This window comes from Nelumbo lutea, chromosome 4 (assembly GCF_056320005.1).
Source record: "Nelumbo lutea isolate HS-2025 chromosome 4, American lotus-T2T, whole genome shotgun sequence".
In the NCBI taxonomy this organism is placed as follows: Eukaryota; Viridiplantae; Streptophyta; class Magnoliopsida; order Proteales; family Nelumbonaceae; genus Nelumbo; species Nelumbo lutea.
In genome coordinates, this window is record NC_142687.1 from 1,545,850 (window position 1) to 1,562,329 (window position 16,480).

At 36.8% G+C, this 16,480-nt stretch overlaps 1 protein-coding gene across 4 annotated transcripts in view; it reads left to right on the forward strand.

Moving 5' to 3' along the window:
• The first annotated feature begins 561 nt into the window (after positions 1–561).
• LOC148853321 (sucrose nonfermenting 4-like protein) overlaps positions 562–16,480 on the forward strand; it is a 47,732-nt gene continuing 31,813 nt past the window's right edge. The window contains exons 1-7 of one of the 4 annotated variants that reach the window (XM_088983386.1): positions 562–771; positions 1,525–1,678; positions 6,048–6,227; positions 6,363–6,497; positions 6,606–6,665; positions 12,219–12,308; positions 15,662–15,799. In XM_088983386.1, the coding sequence (XP_088839512.1) occupies positions 1,583–1,678; positions 6,048–6,227; positions 6,363–6,497; positions 6,606–6,665; positions 12,219–12,308; positions 15,662–15,799 (699 nt within the window). In that variant the 5' untranslated portion in view covers positions 562–771; positions 1,525–1,582. Of the gene's footprint in view, positions 1,486–1,524; positions 1,679–6,047; positions 6,228–6,362; positions 6,498–6,605; positions 6,666–12,218; positions 12,309–15,661; positions 15,800–16,480 lie in introns of all 4 variants that reach the window. The other 3 variants (XM_088983383.1, XM_088983384.1, XM_088983382.1) reach the window with 3 other exon arrangements.

Sequence of the window (16,480 nt, forward strand, 5' to 3'; positions counted from 1 at the left end):
ATATATATATATATATATATATATATATATATATATATATATATATATATATGTAACTTACAAATTATGAAACAACCTTTTTTTTTTCTTTTTGAGGGTTATATGTAGCGTGGTTTTTAAAATCGAACCGGTGATCAAATTGGTCAGGGGTTCGTTATCGGTTCGAACAACCTGACCGTTTGATCCGAATGGTCTGACCATTCGATCCGAACGATCGGCCCATTCTAACAAAAAAATTAAAAAAACAGCCGATTCAATGATTTATTGATCAAAATCAACAATTTTAAGAAAAAAAACGAGTTTGAAAAATAATATACCAGTTCCCAAATTTTCCAGTCAGACCGTCTGATCCAATCCGGTTTTGAAAAGCGTGATATGTATAAACCAACATTGACGTTATAATTGGAATTGAGTGAAACATTATTGCATCTATATTAAACAAGTTGAATGTCAGGTGCTGCGAGAAATGGCGAAAGCGAAATAAATAGAACAAAGTTTTTAGGAAAAAGTTGCGCTGGCTTTATTCCACATATATTCAATTTTGTCTTGCTCTCTTATCATATGTTATATTGTATCTTTCATGGGTCCGGCAAGGTCTATTAGTATCAGGGCAAACCGGCGAAGAATAAAATAAAGAGTATCGTTTCATAATTCATATAGAAATTCTTTTCACGCCAGCACTCAGCAGCGCTGCAGCAGCATTCGTCCAAGGAAAGGTCGAGCAAAAATGGCAAAGAGAATAAAGCGAATTTAGAAACAGAATTTGCGAGGGTACCTAAACCACCCAAACCCCAAACGGGTTAATATTTAATAATTTCCGGTAATCTTTCGGAGGGAGAAGCAATGGAGTGAGGTTGTTCCCTCCGCCGCCCATGGTGTCGGATATCCAGCTCCACTCACTTCTTCTAGCTCTCATTTACTTTAAACTCAGGTGCATTGCTGGATTTTCGGGCATCGTCTGACGTACGCCGCATCCGCCTTTTGTCTTGGGGGGAAAAAGGGCGGGCGAGGTAAAGCGACTATAAAGAGAATCTCATTCTGCAACTGGGAAACTTCTTTTCCTCCCATTGCAAAATAGAGGATTTATGGGTTTACCTTTACAATCGCCAGGGATTTTCATATTCGCCACCAGTAGTGTCCAACGTGAAATTGAGTGAGGCTGTCGTTTCTGCTAGGGCTTTTAATCCGTTTGTCAAAGTTCAATAGGCTTGTTTGTTAGTTCTGGGTTTCTGCAATTCGGATCTTGGGTGCCGTAATCGTTAGGTTTGTGTACCGTGGGGTACTCCAACAGTGGGAGAGTCCCCTGATTCGACTATCGACCTCGTTGAATTGCCAATATCTTTTTTTTTTTTTTTTTTATCCGTTTCGGATTTTCGATGTAATTAGTTGGTATCGGAAGCATTAAATTTTCGTAGCGATGGTTCTGACAATATTTGAATGGCCATATGGTGGTCAACATGTCTTCCTTACCGGATCTTTCACAAGGTAATTTTTTTCCCATGTTGTTTGATGATTTTTAAGCAGACGTTGATCTCTTTTGCCTGGAAAGTTGTGTTGCTTTCTGTTATCTACGTCCAGTTATATGATCAGGTGGACTGAGCATATTCGTATGACTCTCATGGAGAATTCTGGAACGGTTTTCCAGGCAATTTGGGATCTAACGCCCGGGTATCATCAGGTATGTTGCATCCGATTTCAGTGTAGAATGTAATTCTCTGTTCGTTTCTCTTCTGCTCAGTTTTGCTTGAGCATGGAATCATTCGAGATAAGGGAGATTTTTTGGTGAAACTATCCGTGTATGACAAACCGGAGGAAAAGTTAACTTGAAGCGCTTGCAATACAGATTTAGTAGTTTAGGTGCACAATAAGGAAATATTCCATGGACAATAGACTATTACTTTGAACTATCTGTAAAATAAATCTACTAGATTAATTGCATAATTAGGAACCTTTCGTGGATTCCAATGAAAAAAAATTTTACTTTGGAGAGCCTATAAACTATGAGCGTTTCATGACCAATAAATAGCTTAAGTAGGGTGATAGAGTTTATGAAGGTGAAGGTTTGAATCATTTGCCCACAAAGAAACGAAAAGGAAAAAGAAAAAAAAGATGGTAGTAGTCAATTTGAGTGAACTAAAGGTGCTTGTACACCAGGGGCATGGTATAAGTAAGCAATCAAAGGACACTAAGAGAAGATAGGTTATTGAGGAAGATCAAGGTTCTGAAGCAGTATAAGGGATATTGCCACTTGGGGTTTTGAATCTCTAAACCTCTTTTCCATCTTACTCGGATTCCCTACTTTTTTTTTTATCAGAAATGGTAACTTCATTAAAGATAAATTAAAATTGAAATACAGAAGTCAACCCCTATTAGAAGAGGTTGATCCAATAAACATCATATACAGCACTGCCCAGTAAAGACCCTCCCTTACAGTCCCTTGTTTTGCAAACACATCGGCTAAACCATTTGCTGATCTCCTTACCCACTTAAAACAAACACCCACCTCCCTTGTTATGCTAAATATTTCCCTTCTTTTTCCCTGCTAAACCTTTAAATCTTTAATGAGTTTAGTCTGAACTGCAATATATTCAGAACAAAAGGGAATTTAAGCTATGCTTTCCTTCTTTAACCAGACAATGTGATAAGCTAATAAGTGTGACAGTAGGAAATATTTGTACCCACACATAATTGCTCCATATTTGTCAACAATGCTGTTTAAAAGTTAAGTCCTGTCTTAATAGACCCAGTATTTACATAAAGTGTTTGGTTTAAAATATCAGTCATACTGGGTCAGTCTCTAGGACTATGTTGAGCCCTGGCCCCTGGCCAATCATATAATCTGGATTTTTTGATATATAATCCCTTTTCAAGATTGGATCACATTATGAATACCTTGGTCTCATAATGGTCCTAGGGACCAGGGTAGCATTTTTTTAGAGATAGTAAAGTTTTATTTTTACGATCAACTGTAAATATTTAATAATTGCTTTAAAATAATGATATGTAGTTATGTACATAGTGGCGTCAGAAACACCCCATCATTTTAGCCTAGTTCAACTAGTCACCCAAAATACACATGTTGTAAAGTCCTTTGTTGGACCAAACCATCTGTCAAGCTGTTGGCAGCCCTTTTTGTACACTTATAGTAGATTCTTATTCTTCTGTCAGTTGTTTTGTTTCCCTTAAAATGCTTCATAGATCCATGAGCTAGTCTCCCTTTCTTTTCTTAGCCATCCTTTGATTGTTTTGTAGTCACTTTCCACCTCCAAGTTTTTTTTTTGATGAATAAACCACCTCCAAGTTTTTCCATTGCATAGTTTTTGCTAGTCTTAGACCATGCAGAGCAGTCAGTAAATCAGCTCTTGTTGAACTCTCATAACTAATTGGTTCTGGGTATAGGCGTAGGCTGTGTAGTATATTACCTACATCTCTAAAGTCTCCCTCAATACCAGATAGGCCTGGTTTTCCGATTCTACAACCATCAAAGTTTGTGTATTTAAATTCCTTCAATATAATACTTTAAAACAGTAAAGCTCCTTGTGAATGGCACCCTGCATGTGAGCCTTAAATATACCTGGCATCTTATTTTTTGTATTGAGTCCATAGCTTGGTAATCTGTACTTACTCCTGTGTATCTTTATATGTTAATACCATCTATCTTAATGTTGCCCATAACAAAAGTGGGTATTTGCCTTTTATATTAAAAATTGGAAACTGTTATTACTTTATTAATGAAAAGGACAGGCTAGATGAAAGATATATATGCACCAAAGCAAGCAGAAACAAAGATCCAAAGAAATAGAAAATATAGGATACATATGTGAAAATTATCCAGGAAGGAAAGGCTCTAAGAACAGTTTCATTTGCCCTACTCCACTCCTTTCAAGCATGATTGGAAACAGTGAAGCTAATATGGTCATTTATATTTGTTCAACCTTGTGGCTGAAATATATTCCATGTTAACATACCCAATGGGCTTTGATGCTACCAGAGAAGCTTTCCAAATATCTAATTAACATTTAAGTAATTTTTACTAATAACAAAACTTTGAAGCTTGAAATACTTTTTTATGGCTTTCTTGACCAAATATAAAGTAGACATTGTTATAAATCCACCAGTGTTCATGAGAAAACTATTCCTTTAGCTATTTTACATGGTTATGCCAAAAGCATCATCATCATTATCACCCAAGTCCTGTCCCTAAGTATATGGTGTTGGCTACATGAATCATGTTCCACCATTGCCTTTTGTTCAGTGCCATATCCATTGTTAAATTATGGACCATTAAATCATTTCTACTACTTCAACCCATGTCATCTTGTTCTACTCCTAGCTATCTTATTAGCCTCTTCAACTAAAGATCCCTTCTTCTTACTGGTGCTATTAAATGGTCTTCATTGCACATGACAAAAGCATCTTCATCTACTTTCCATTATTTTATTTCCTATTGGGGCTACTTTTAGGTTCTTTTTTTTTTTTTTAATGTTATTCCTCTGTTCTTTCAAGTAAGTACATTCCTGATCTTATTCTTTCTATTTTTTCCACTCATCCATCCTAGCATTTGGTATTTTTGCCACACTTTGGACATTAGTGTTATTTGACTGCCCAATACTCTACTCTATACAACATTACTGTCATAGTTTTCAAGGTGCCTAGACAAGGCTAAGTTTCCACAGGGTGCCCAGAAGCCTAGGTGGACACCTAGGCATTGCCCAGGAGATGAAATCTTTAAAATAATAAAAAAAGCAAAAAACCAATTATCAAAAAAAATCTTTAAAATAAAAACCTACAAATTTCTATAAACCCTAACTAGGCATTGTCCAGTGCTGCTTCAAGTATAGTGGAGCCCCTGCAGGAAACTGCAGAAAAAAAGAAGGGGGTGGAGACCCTGTTTCATTCCAATAATACCATTCAAAAAGTTTGGGGAAAAGATAGTAAAAAGTGGAAGGAAAATTGGAGTGTAGCTCCTGTTTTAAACCAACACAAAGAGAAAAAGAAACATACCTGGCCTGGTCTGTTCAGTTCTTGCACTTGCAGCTGCAGGTATGAGAGACTGAGAGTGAGGAATGAACCAACTCTAAGTCTCAAGAGCTCCTGTAGTCTTGCCTCTTAATTGTGCTATGAAAAACCCTACAAGACAACTCACAACTATTTTGTTATCTCGCAAAATAAAAAATATGATTATGTATACCAGGTCCTATTGTAACAAGTAAAACGAACCAATATAGCAAGGATAGAAAAATAACAGGTTCTATTGTAATTTATAACAGGTTCTAGGTCCTGCCTTGTTGCCTAAGCGTGTCTCATAAAATTTTCACATGGTGCTGCAAGGAATTTAATGAATTTCTCTAGCTGATAAAAAAAAAAGACAAGAAGTTGCTTAGTTGCCTAGGCATTGCCCTGACAACTATGATTATTATTTTTTTTATGAGTAGCAACTATGATTATTGTTCTTGTAACTATTTATGAAAAATTTCTTTTAACCTAAGTGATATTCTCATATTATGTAAGACTTCTATGGGACATGGGTAACATCCTCCTCAATCTCCACCTTGTCATCTCTTGGTCTTCAATCCTAAGTGTACCTAAATTTCCACTCCTATTATTATTAAATTTACATTGCATATGTTCTGTTTGTTTTTATTGTAAAACCTATTGATTTAGGGCACTTGTTGATAAATCTAATTTTACATTCAATCCTTCTTAGTTTCATCTTTCAATACTATGTAATCAGCAAACAGCAAGCACCATGGGACATCTCCTAAATATGATTAGTCAATTAATACATAAATAGTGCAAATAGAATAAGGACAATTATGCTGAAAACCAGCTAAGTACAACAATCTCTCAGCATTTAAACCAAAATGAAGTGTCAGATATGGAGATACTATCAGTTCTTTTCTCTGTGCATTCAACTTTATTTATTTATTTATTGCCTAGGGGGGATAATGATGAGAACATGTAATGATGAGAACATGAAGAAATTATTTACTTCCATATTCTGGATAATTATTTAATTTTATATGGTGATAAATTTCCTTTTGCAGTACAAATTCTTGGTTGATGGTGTATGGCGGTTCAATGAGCAGGAGCCTTGCGTTACTGATGAGTATGGGGCAGTGAATAATATTATATTTGTGAAGGAACTGGAGTTTGCCCCTTCAATTTTACATAATGAGGCTCCTAAATCTGGCATGGATGTTGATAATGGCATCTTTCAGCACCCGGTTAGTTTATAAATTATTTCATGGCTAATTATTTATTTCTATTTTCTTTTTCTATTTCCTACTGAAGGCATCTCATTAATCCTTTTCATGCATTTTAATAGCATACATGTTGTTTATTCCTGTTATACCAACCAGGCTTCATTGTCAGGTGGCATGCACCAGGAACCAGTCTCACAGATTTTAGATGGTGATATAGATGCTTTCCGTCGCCGTCTTTCCATACTATTGTCAAGATATACAACATATGAATTGCTTCCTATGTCGGGCAAGGTTTGCATTCCTTCACAACTTCTTTTTGAGCTATAAAAATTCCTGTGTGATTTCTATATTTAGAAGCTCATTGTTTTTTTCTGATTAGAATTACTGGATAACTTTCAGGTTGTTGCCTTGGATCTCATATTGCCTGTTAAACAAGCATTTCATATCATGTATGAACAGGTAGGCATGCTCTTTTTGAGCTTCTACTCTCTCTCTGTATCGATTAAGGAAATTGAGATATTTCAATGCACCCTTGATTTTCCAGCTGATATTTCATTTGGTTTTTAAAGTTGAGCAAAAATTTCCATGCAGAGATTATTCTCCTTAAGTCAGCTTGGGTCTTCTATGACCTGAATGGCAGTATTCAAGGTTTCAGTTGCTAAAGTGTCTCAAATATGTACAATAACATCCAAGCATATCAACTATTATGATGTGCTAAATATACCATATTAGCAATGTATGATGCTAATACTGTTGTAAAATTTCATGAGACTAGTAGGCTACTTTTGAATAATTGCATTCTTTTTAATGATAAATGATTTCACTATCTTAATCATTAAGAGTTAAAAAGAATGCAATTATTCAAATGTAGCCTAGTAGTATAAAAAATGTCACAAGACTTATTGGGTTAAACCATTGGAGGGTTTCTCATCTTACTCCAAAGAAGACATAATAAGGAATTGGGGTTTGTAGCTGGATGTACCCTTAAAAAGGGTGATGATTCAAAAGGAATGGCTACCACCAGAGTGGGGATTAATAAAACTTAACTTTGATGGCTGCAGCCTTGGATTTTTGGATCATCAGGAGTGGGAGGAGTATTTAGAGATGAGAAGGGACATGTAATGGCCGTTTTCTCAGTGAAGGTGATTCTGACGTTGTAATTGGATGGATGCTGAATAAGGAGAAAGCTTTGTGGTCCTAATATCCTATAGGCATGAACTCAAGAAGATTAAATGGCTGACTAGAAATTGTCAAGTGAATAATCAATGGGTGCAAAGGTTGGGTAATAGCGTGGATGATTGCAAACTTGTCATTATTCAATCATTGTGAATGGAGCTGTGAAAGACTTCTTTGGGGTTATTAGGGGCTTGAGGCAACAATCCTTTATCTTCCTTTATTCTTATTGCAGATGTTTTATGAGACTAATATCAAGGGCTGATGGGATGTAATTGGTGAAGAAGGGTTGGAGAGTGGGAAGAGAAGGGGAGGTGCTTAGCCACTTAAAATTTGCTTACGACATAATCATTTTTTTGTGGTGGGGAGAATAGATGTTGGGTGGAAAAACCTAAGGCTATTGGTGAGACTCTTTGAGAATGTGTCAAATGACTCAATTCTAAAAGTTAATTGGGGCAAGAGCATGGTGGTAGGGATAAATCTGGGAAAAGAGGAAGTAGAGTCTAGAGCAGCATTGTTAGGATGTGTTTCTTGTGGGTGGCCAATGAAGTATCTTGGTCTCCCATTAGGTGCAAACTCTAGATCTAATAGCATTTAAGTTCCAGTGATCAAGAAATTTGAAAAGAAATTGGCAGTTTGGAAAAGGAACTACATCTTTTTGGAGGGAGAATTACTCTAATTAAGTCTACCTTAGCTAAACTCCCTATGTATTATCTCTTGGTGTTTAGAATGCCACAAGTAGTTATCAATAGGATTGGGAGGATAATGAGAGACTTCCTTTAGGACCCTAGGGAGAGTAAGGACCAGTGATTTAAAAAGGCATGTCTCAAGAATGCCTAGGCACTCCAAGCGGGGTGCATTTTAAGTTATGCGCGCCTTGCCTAGGCCCTAGGTTCAGCACTTTCAAAAGGCGAGCGCCTAGTGTGCCTTGTTTTTCAACCCAGGCGTGTGCCTTTTTTTTTGCGTTTTTTGTTCTTTTTTGAACCTAGCCAGAGCATAGTGTTGTTTATTCATTCATCCTAATAAAATATCTTCTTAAAAGGCATTTAAAATTATAAAATCATTTTTTGTGTAAGGATTAAGAATTTAAGACCCTAACATGGACTTCTTTGGGCTTGCCTCAAGGGGCTTGGTACAAAGGCAGCTCGTAGAATCAAGAATGCAAGTTGTTTTACATCACATTAGCTATTTAAAGTAATGCAATTGAAAAAAAAAGAGATCGTGGGTTTTACATGCTTGAAAATGTTTTATATGTTTGATTTTATTTCTAAATTTTAATTGACATATGCTTTACATGTTATGTTTATGCATTTTAATTTTAGATAATAGGTTTTTTAAAACATTTATTTTAAAATTTAAGTTTATATTTTTATTAATATTATGTTTAATATTTTTTTTTTTGACATTTTTTGTATTTTTGCACCTTGCTTCAAAAAGGCGTGCACCTTGCCTTGCGCCTCAGGCACAAATTGCCCTTGCGCTTTTAAAACATTGGTAAGGACGATCTGGTTAAATGGGAAGTGTGTAGAAGGAAAGAGGAACAAAATTTGGGAATAAGGAATTGGCCCTACTTGGGATGTGGTTGTGGAAATTTCCAGTGGAACATGAGAAGCTTTGGACAAAGTAGTGGAGAGTATTCATGGGGTTATGGGCAATGGATTGGGTGTTGGATTCTTGCAAAGAACCAATCTTGCTTCTCCTTGGAAAGCCATCCACAACATCCTTTGTTTTTTATAGGAAACTGTAACCTTCATGAAGTTTGAGAATTATAGAATTTCAACTGCCACCTTCCAAAAAGGAGACCCCTCATAACATAGTCAATATACAAGCATGCCCAAAACAAAGTCTCCCTATTAACCCCTTGCTTTGCTAAAACATCAGCCAACCCGTTTGCTGACCTCCTAACCCAGTTAAATTGTACTCCTATCTCCCTTGTCAAGTTCATTATTTCCCTTATATGCTGTCTAGGGGCCAAGCACACAAATTATTTGTTGCATCCATCCTACGACCAATTTTGAATCCCCCTCCCCTTCTAACTGTTGGAAACCCAACTGTTTAGCCAATCTGAGCCCTTGAAGGAGCACCATTACTTCTGCTCTTAATGAGTCACCCACCCCTATAGGGCCAGACAATAGGGCCAAAACTCTTCCTTCCATATCTCTAAACACACCCCCAATTCCAGATGGACCAGGGCTGCCCATAGAGCTGGCATCAAAGTTCAATTTCACAGAAAGCTGTAAAGGAGGGGTCCACTCCTCATGAAAGATAGGAGGGATGTAGTGTTACGATCCATTTGTCCCATGTTGTTAGTATGGGATGCTAATGTTGGTATCCCACATCGGTAGTATGGGATGCTGTTGTGGGGTATATATGTGTTTGGGTTCCCTCCCTCTTAACAGCTAGCTTTTAGGGGTGAGTTCTCCTAAAGCATATAACAAATGGTATCAGAGCCTACACTATGCCTCCCAGTTGCAATCATGCGGCACAGGTGGTGACGTCGGTATTGCAGTGTCCAGCTGGGACTAGGTGGACTAGTGCAAAGCCAGTCTGCGTGAGCGCCGGGACTGCAGAGCATGGTGGAATGTTACGATTCATTTGTCCCATGTTGGTAGTTATGGGATGCTGTTACGGGGTATATATGTGTTTGGGTTCCCTCCCTCTAACCGCTAGCTTTTAGGGGTGAGTTCTCCTAAAGCACATAACATGGAGGAGCCTGCTACTATGTTCCAATCTCTAAGCAAGTCATCTACAGAAAAATCCTTGAAGAAATCCATAGTTTTCAACCAATGTATCGCCTTGATGGTGATGCCGCCTATAAGCTGAAGCAATGTTTTTTCTTGCCCTTGGAAAATCCTGTTATTTCTCTCTTCCCAAACTGCTCACACAATAGCTGCTCTCGTTGTTCTCCACATCACCCTTCCCTTCTTTGATTGTTGGAAGAAATTAGAGTTTAAAAGGTCTGCCACTCTCGTTGTTCTACTTCCTTTGTTTCTTAATCATATCAGGTATGATCTCTCCTTTGGCGATAAAGTAAAATTTTGTTAAGATATTTGGGTAGGGGATGCTCCTCTGAAAAATCCATTCCCTTCTTTGTACACTTTATCCACTTTAAAAGGTAAACCTATCTCTAACCTTTTGGGGTTGGGAGGGAAAGCAGCAACTTTAGGAGGGATAGGGATGCGCCACACTTCCTTCACAGGAAAGGATAAAGGAGGGAGGTTGGAAGCCACTAGAGAATTGAAAAAAGAAGCACAAGAAATAAAAAAACAGGGTTATGACCCAACACCCTACCTTCCCCTTTAATGAAATAAAACACCACCCCCTCCAGAATATTTCAAAAGGTTAGAGACCTGGGGAGCCTTTGAATCCCTAAGACTTAGTTTGGAAAGAGTACAAATACAAATATGTGCAGTACAAATAGACACAAAACAATGCAAAATACAAGGTTTTGCACTGTACATATTTGTATTTGTACTCCTTCCAAACCGAGCCTAAGGTTCCTCCTAACCCCATGCTCCAGTCAGAGGAGCATTAATACTTTTAATATGTTACAAAGAAGAGGGCCCAACTGATGTATTTCCCCTAACTAATGTCCATTCCCTTTAGTGAAACAAAACATCACCCCCTCCAGAATATTCAAAAGGTTATAGACCTGGGGAACCTCGAATCCCTAAGGTTCCTCCTAAACCCCAAGTTCCAGTCAAAGGAGCATTAATACTTTGATTTGTTACAAAGAAGAGGACCCAACTGGTTTATTTCCCCTAACTAGTGTATAATGTGCAAACTGAATGACAAGACTGTTCCTAGGCCTAGGAACATTACTGTGATATTAATAAAATTCTACTGTTATAATAATTATAAAAAAATGATTAAGATAGTGAAACAATATGCCCTCATGCACTGTTCTCAAAGGCAATCTGTTCCTAGGCCTGGGAGAGAAGTCTCTCCTTCATGGCTAACTTATGGTTTATCTCAAATCTCTATATTATGGGTAGCTCTAAATCGAAGTATCCAAAGGTTAAATAATAGTGGAAGGTATGGGCTGAAATCTATAGATTGGATGGTAAAGCAATGTAAAGTTTGAGAAATCAAATATTAGGTTACAGACATTTTGTGGTTATCCTAGGATAGGAAGGTTAACCATGAGGTGCTCCCGAGGAGGGAAAAAATGATTGAGGGTTTAAAGGATGTCTATGATTGGGAAAAATCTTAAGATTTAAGGTAGATATTCAACTGATGCATGTCTAATCCAATAGATATTGTAAGGATGTGAAATGTGCCCTAGGTTTGGTTTTATACAATTTTAGGGTTGTTTAGAGTGTAAGAAATTTGCTTGGGATGAAAAGTTCACTCTTTCTTCTTATAGTAATTGATTAGGCCTATGTAAGCAGATAATGTTAAAGGGATTTTCAAGAATGAAGATTAACCAAGAATATGATCAACAATACATAATATTTTTCCTGGTCAGTAACTGTTAAGTGTGAGAAAACAGGTTTGAGTCTGAGCACTATCACTTTGTGAAAAATAATGCCAGAGGTTAGGTTTGTATCAAGTCTACCCCTCCCAAGACCCCAGATAACTGGAACCAACACTGAGTAATGACTTTTTTAACTGTTACAAGTATAGTGGCTAGCCTCAGCTAGCCATCTTATATATGATATGCATCAAGAATATAGATATTAAAAAAAGTAGCAAAAACTCAAGAAAGATTCAAGTACAATGCAACAACAGCCAAGAATCAACCAAGATTCATCCATGAAGTTTATTAATTTTTATTTGCTTTCTGATGAGGCTTTATCTTCTTTCTTCAAGATCTAGTATTATCTGGAATTTTTGCAGGGACTTTCCGTTGTACCTATTTGGGATGACTGCAACAGACAGTTCTGTGGCATGTTGACCGCTTCTGACTTCATTTTGATCTTAACAGAGGTATTGGTCCCAACTTCATTTGTATGTTTATCATATTGTTTCATTATTTTTCATGCCTTTTATGACTACATGGTTTTGATTGTCAATTTCTTTTTAACTTGGAAGTTTTTTCAAAGAAAAATACTGTAGGAATATTAAGGAAAACCATTGAAAAATGGGACCCACTTGCAGGACTGGAAGCATGGGTTCCAAATGGTTTTTAATTATGGGCAACAACAGACATAGTGGTAGCAAAGGGTATGGTCTTGTTCTCCTAGGATTGAGGAAGTAAGAACTGAAATTAGTGTTTTTCATTAATTAAAAACCATGTTTTTAGTAGCCAATGCCATATGGTTGGGATAAGACTTTGATGATGATGATGATGAAAAGCTATGCTTTTAAAGAGTTGAAAGAAATAAGGCTTAAGTTTGCTTAAGGAAGGAAAAGAGGGAGCACTTTTAATACAATTAATTGGTATTCAGGTGCCTAATGAGAGAGCATGCATGGTGGTGAGTTTGGTTGTTCAACCAGATGGTTAGTGAGGTGAAACAGTCAAAACCATAAAAAACATAGGACCTAGTGAACTACCTTGGTCAAAGACAGATTTTTTTTTTCTTTTTTGATAATTGAATGGTGATTTTATTAACAAGATAAGAAATCTATTACAGGCATCCCAAGGAGAGGCACGAGGTGCAACCTCTCCTTCAAAGAAAATTACAGATTAAAGAAAAGAGAATAGATTACAGTGCATCCCAGTACAAATTTTCCCTGTTAACCCCTTGTTTAGCAAGGCAATCAGCCAAGCCATTTGCCGACCTTCCCACCCATTATAAACTAATGTTCATGTTTCTTGTTAACCACTTGGCCTTCTTTAAGAGATTCCTGTAGCACCAAACCCCCGAATCCGAATCAGCCAGCCAACCTACAACAACTTTAGAATCTCCTTCAATTATTAAATTTTCCACTCCAAGTTGATGTGCAATTTGAATACCTTGTAGGGCTGCTAAAAGTTCAGCCCTATTAGAGTCTCCTGGGTCAAAGGCAGACTGAAAACACTGCAAATTTTAATTAGATTGTTTCTCAGTTTTTATTTATTTTTATTGGAATTAGCTTGGTTTCTTAGCTGAAGTAGCAACTATGACATGAAAAATAGTAAACATTAAGAGTAGAATAAATGCAACATTACATAGTCTATAACCTGGGGGATGGAGCCTTATTTTGTAAATCAAGTTGGAGACACAAAGAGAATATCTTTGTTTGGGATATGATAAATGAAATAATGGGAAAAAAAGGGGACAATTTCATATTATAAGAGAAAGATATAAAAAGAGAAGGAGAGCCTATGTTAATTCTAAGAAAAGTCTAAGTGGCAAAGCCCCTATTTCGTATCCGGTCAAAATCTTGGCTAATTGATTGAAGTGGGTAGCTTCAGTAGACCCATAGATCATGGAACAAATAGGGTGGGTAGTCCCAACTACCACACTACACGTATAAATGCGAACCCCCCTCGTTACCATACGTGCGACTCTCACCGCATACGGCTCACACAAAGACTCCTAAATCCATTCGGAGCTGTAGAGAACACTGATGTGGGCCCCACTGCAGTGGTCCCCACTGTGTTCGTAGGACAGCAGTGTAGTTATTTGTTTCAGTTATAGTAGTGTCAGTTTGAGTCAGTTTGTTATTTATTTCAGCTTTTATTTACTTTATTTATTATGTAAGTACCAAGGGCAGATGTGTCATTTCCATTATGTATTAAACATAACCTATAAATATTAAGAGAGTGGCGGCGGCAGGTCAGTAAGAATTTGTCCCTCCTTTCAACAACTTGTGTTCTCTTTGTTTCTCTTCTATTCTCTCTCCTTTCTCCCTCTTTTTCTTCTGTTTTGCAAACCTAAAACCTATTAGGATTCAAGACTGATTACAGTCTTGATCTTCTACTGGAGCCTTTTCTTCCACTCTCCTCTCCAATCCTCGATCAAACTTGCTCTTCCCAGGTGCTATGAAATGGGGGCCTTCGCCTATCGTGGGCGGGCTGGCCATAGGTTCGAATCCTGCCACCTTGATTGTGGATCATCCTGTGGTTACCGGATGATGGGAAAGCAGAAATTTTGAAATGAGCATGAAATGCCAATAAATGACTTGTCTCATTATTTGTTATTTCTGGGTCTTTTCGTTGCATTCACTTACAACAAGAGTCAACCACCAGCGTTTGGTGCAGCACCTGCATTTTGGTGCATTCTTCTTCCTTTCCTTGGTCTTTCATTCCATCGTATTCCTAATAAATTATCCAATTACAATGTATTAACCGCTAATGTACCTTTCTTTTATCAAATCTCAGGGACATGGTATATATATGTATATAGTCAAGGTGTCTTGGATAAAAAGAAGTGCCAATTTCTTCAGTGATGGGCTAGCAAAGCAAGGGATGAATAAAGCCTCTATTTTCTGGGTTCAATTGTAACATTTTGTTTGTTTTGGTTTTGTTTGATTTTCTAGGGGAGAGATAAGAGAGTTTATCTCTCTTTTTCCTTGTAATTTGCTTGGTTTTCTAATCAAGCTATAAAGCTTACTTGATAGATAGATAGATAGAAAATCAATAAATATAATACTATAAATATAATACCTAAAGTTTCAAAAAAAATTGAGTTATTTATCAAAAAAGAATAATAACAAAAAAATATGTGATTAAAACTTTCCAAATTAGTCATATTTTGAAATTAAATCCAATATAAGTAGACCCATTGACCAATGAAACTAAGCCCCCACCACACCATATCTAATAATATTAAAGAAAATCAAGATTAGATCATGTAGAGGGGCACTATCAGAGGAGAGATTGGTCATACTAATAGTGTTAGAAAGGATATGCTATTAAACAAATGGAATGGTAAAACAGGATTCAATTTTGTGGACTGGCTGAAGATGGACTTAGAAGCTTCCAAGGATGGAGTTGCGCCAGTCAATTTTCAGTGGTTTGATCACCACCAATCCATAATTTTCATTAGTATCTCTATTTCTGGGGCAGTTCAATGGTAGATTTTATCTTACTACTCTCAGTACTAAAGAATTCACAACTTATTTAAGTTGTCTGATCTACCTAATGACTCTGCTGTATGGTGACTATAATTATAGCAAGTTTTGCTTCCATTTGATGGTATAGTTTGCTGAGGAAAATTATGAAAATGTTATTGATGAACTGAACTGATTATTGTGGTAAAAAGGTTTTAACAAGCTAACTATCCAATTGCAGGCTTCTCTGTTTACACTTAGCTCCTCTTATGTGCTTGTCTGCATGCTGTTATTGGTCTTGTTTATTTGACTTTCTATGTTTTGTTTATAAGGAAATTACTTCTGGTTCATTTCATGTGCAGCTTCATAATAATGTTACAATGCTGACTAATGAAGAACGTGAAATGCATTCAATTTCGGCTTGGAAAGAAGGGAAGCTTCAAATTCGTAGAGCATCTGATGTTCCTGTGCAATCACCAATTAGGAGGCCTTTGGTCCAAGTAAGCACTCTCTGTGATAAGATATTCCCTGTGTCCTTTTGGTAGATTATCAACATCCATTCCATTATTTATTTGGATCATATTTATTTATGTCATTGCTACTAGTCGATAAACTCATGGTCTGAAGTGCCTATATATAATATTTAAGGTAAATAATCAGTAGACTGGATTATATCTGTTCTTGCAAAAAGTTTTTATATTAGAGGTTCATGAGTAGAAAAAAAATGAATTCATCATCATCCTCGTTATCATTATGTGCCACAATCCCTTTCACCTTGTAAGTTCAGTTTCAAGGATTTTATTCCTATGTTCAACTGACATTGTCCATGTCTTTGGTTAAGGAATGATTCAGTAAACCTTTTCTACTTCCTGAATCCATTTTCTTTTTGGCCCTCATGATATCCCTTCAGAGTTCTGGGCAATAAAGAAAGAACATTGTCAAATAATGAGTATATCTGAGATGAGTATGTTAAGATGCAATTGGCAAGACTAGAAAGGACAGAAGCAGGAATGAGTGCATTAGAGGGTTCTTACGAGTAGTCCCAATATAAGGGAAAACAGCTGAGGTGGTTGTTCATGTGCACAGATGGTCGATGGCTGCAGCAAGGAGTAATTGGTTCAAATAGAAGTTTCTTAAAAGGCAACATAATCTGAAGTGGTAAAAACAATGATTTAGGTCCT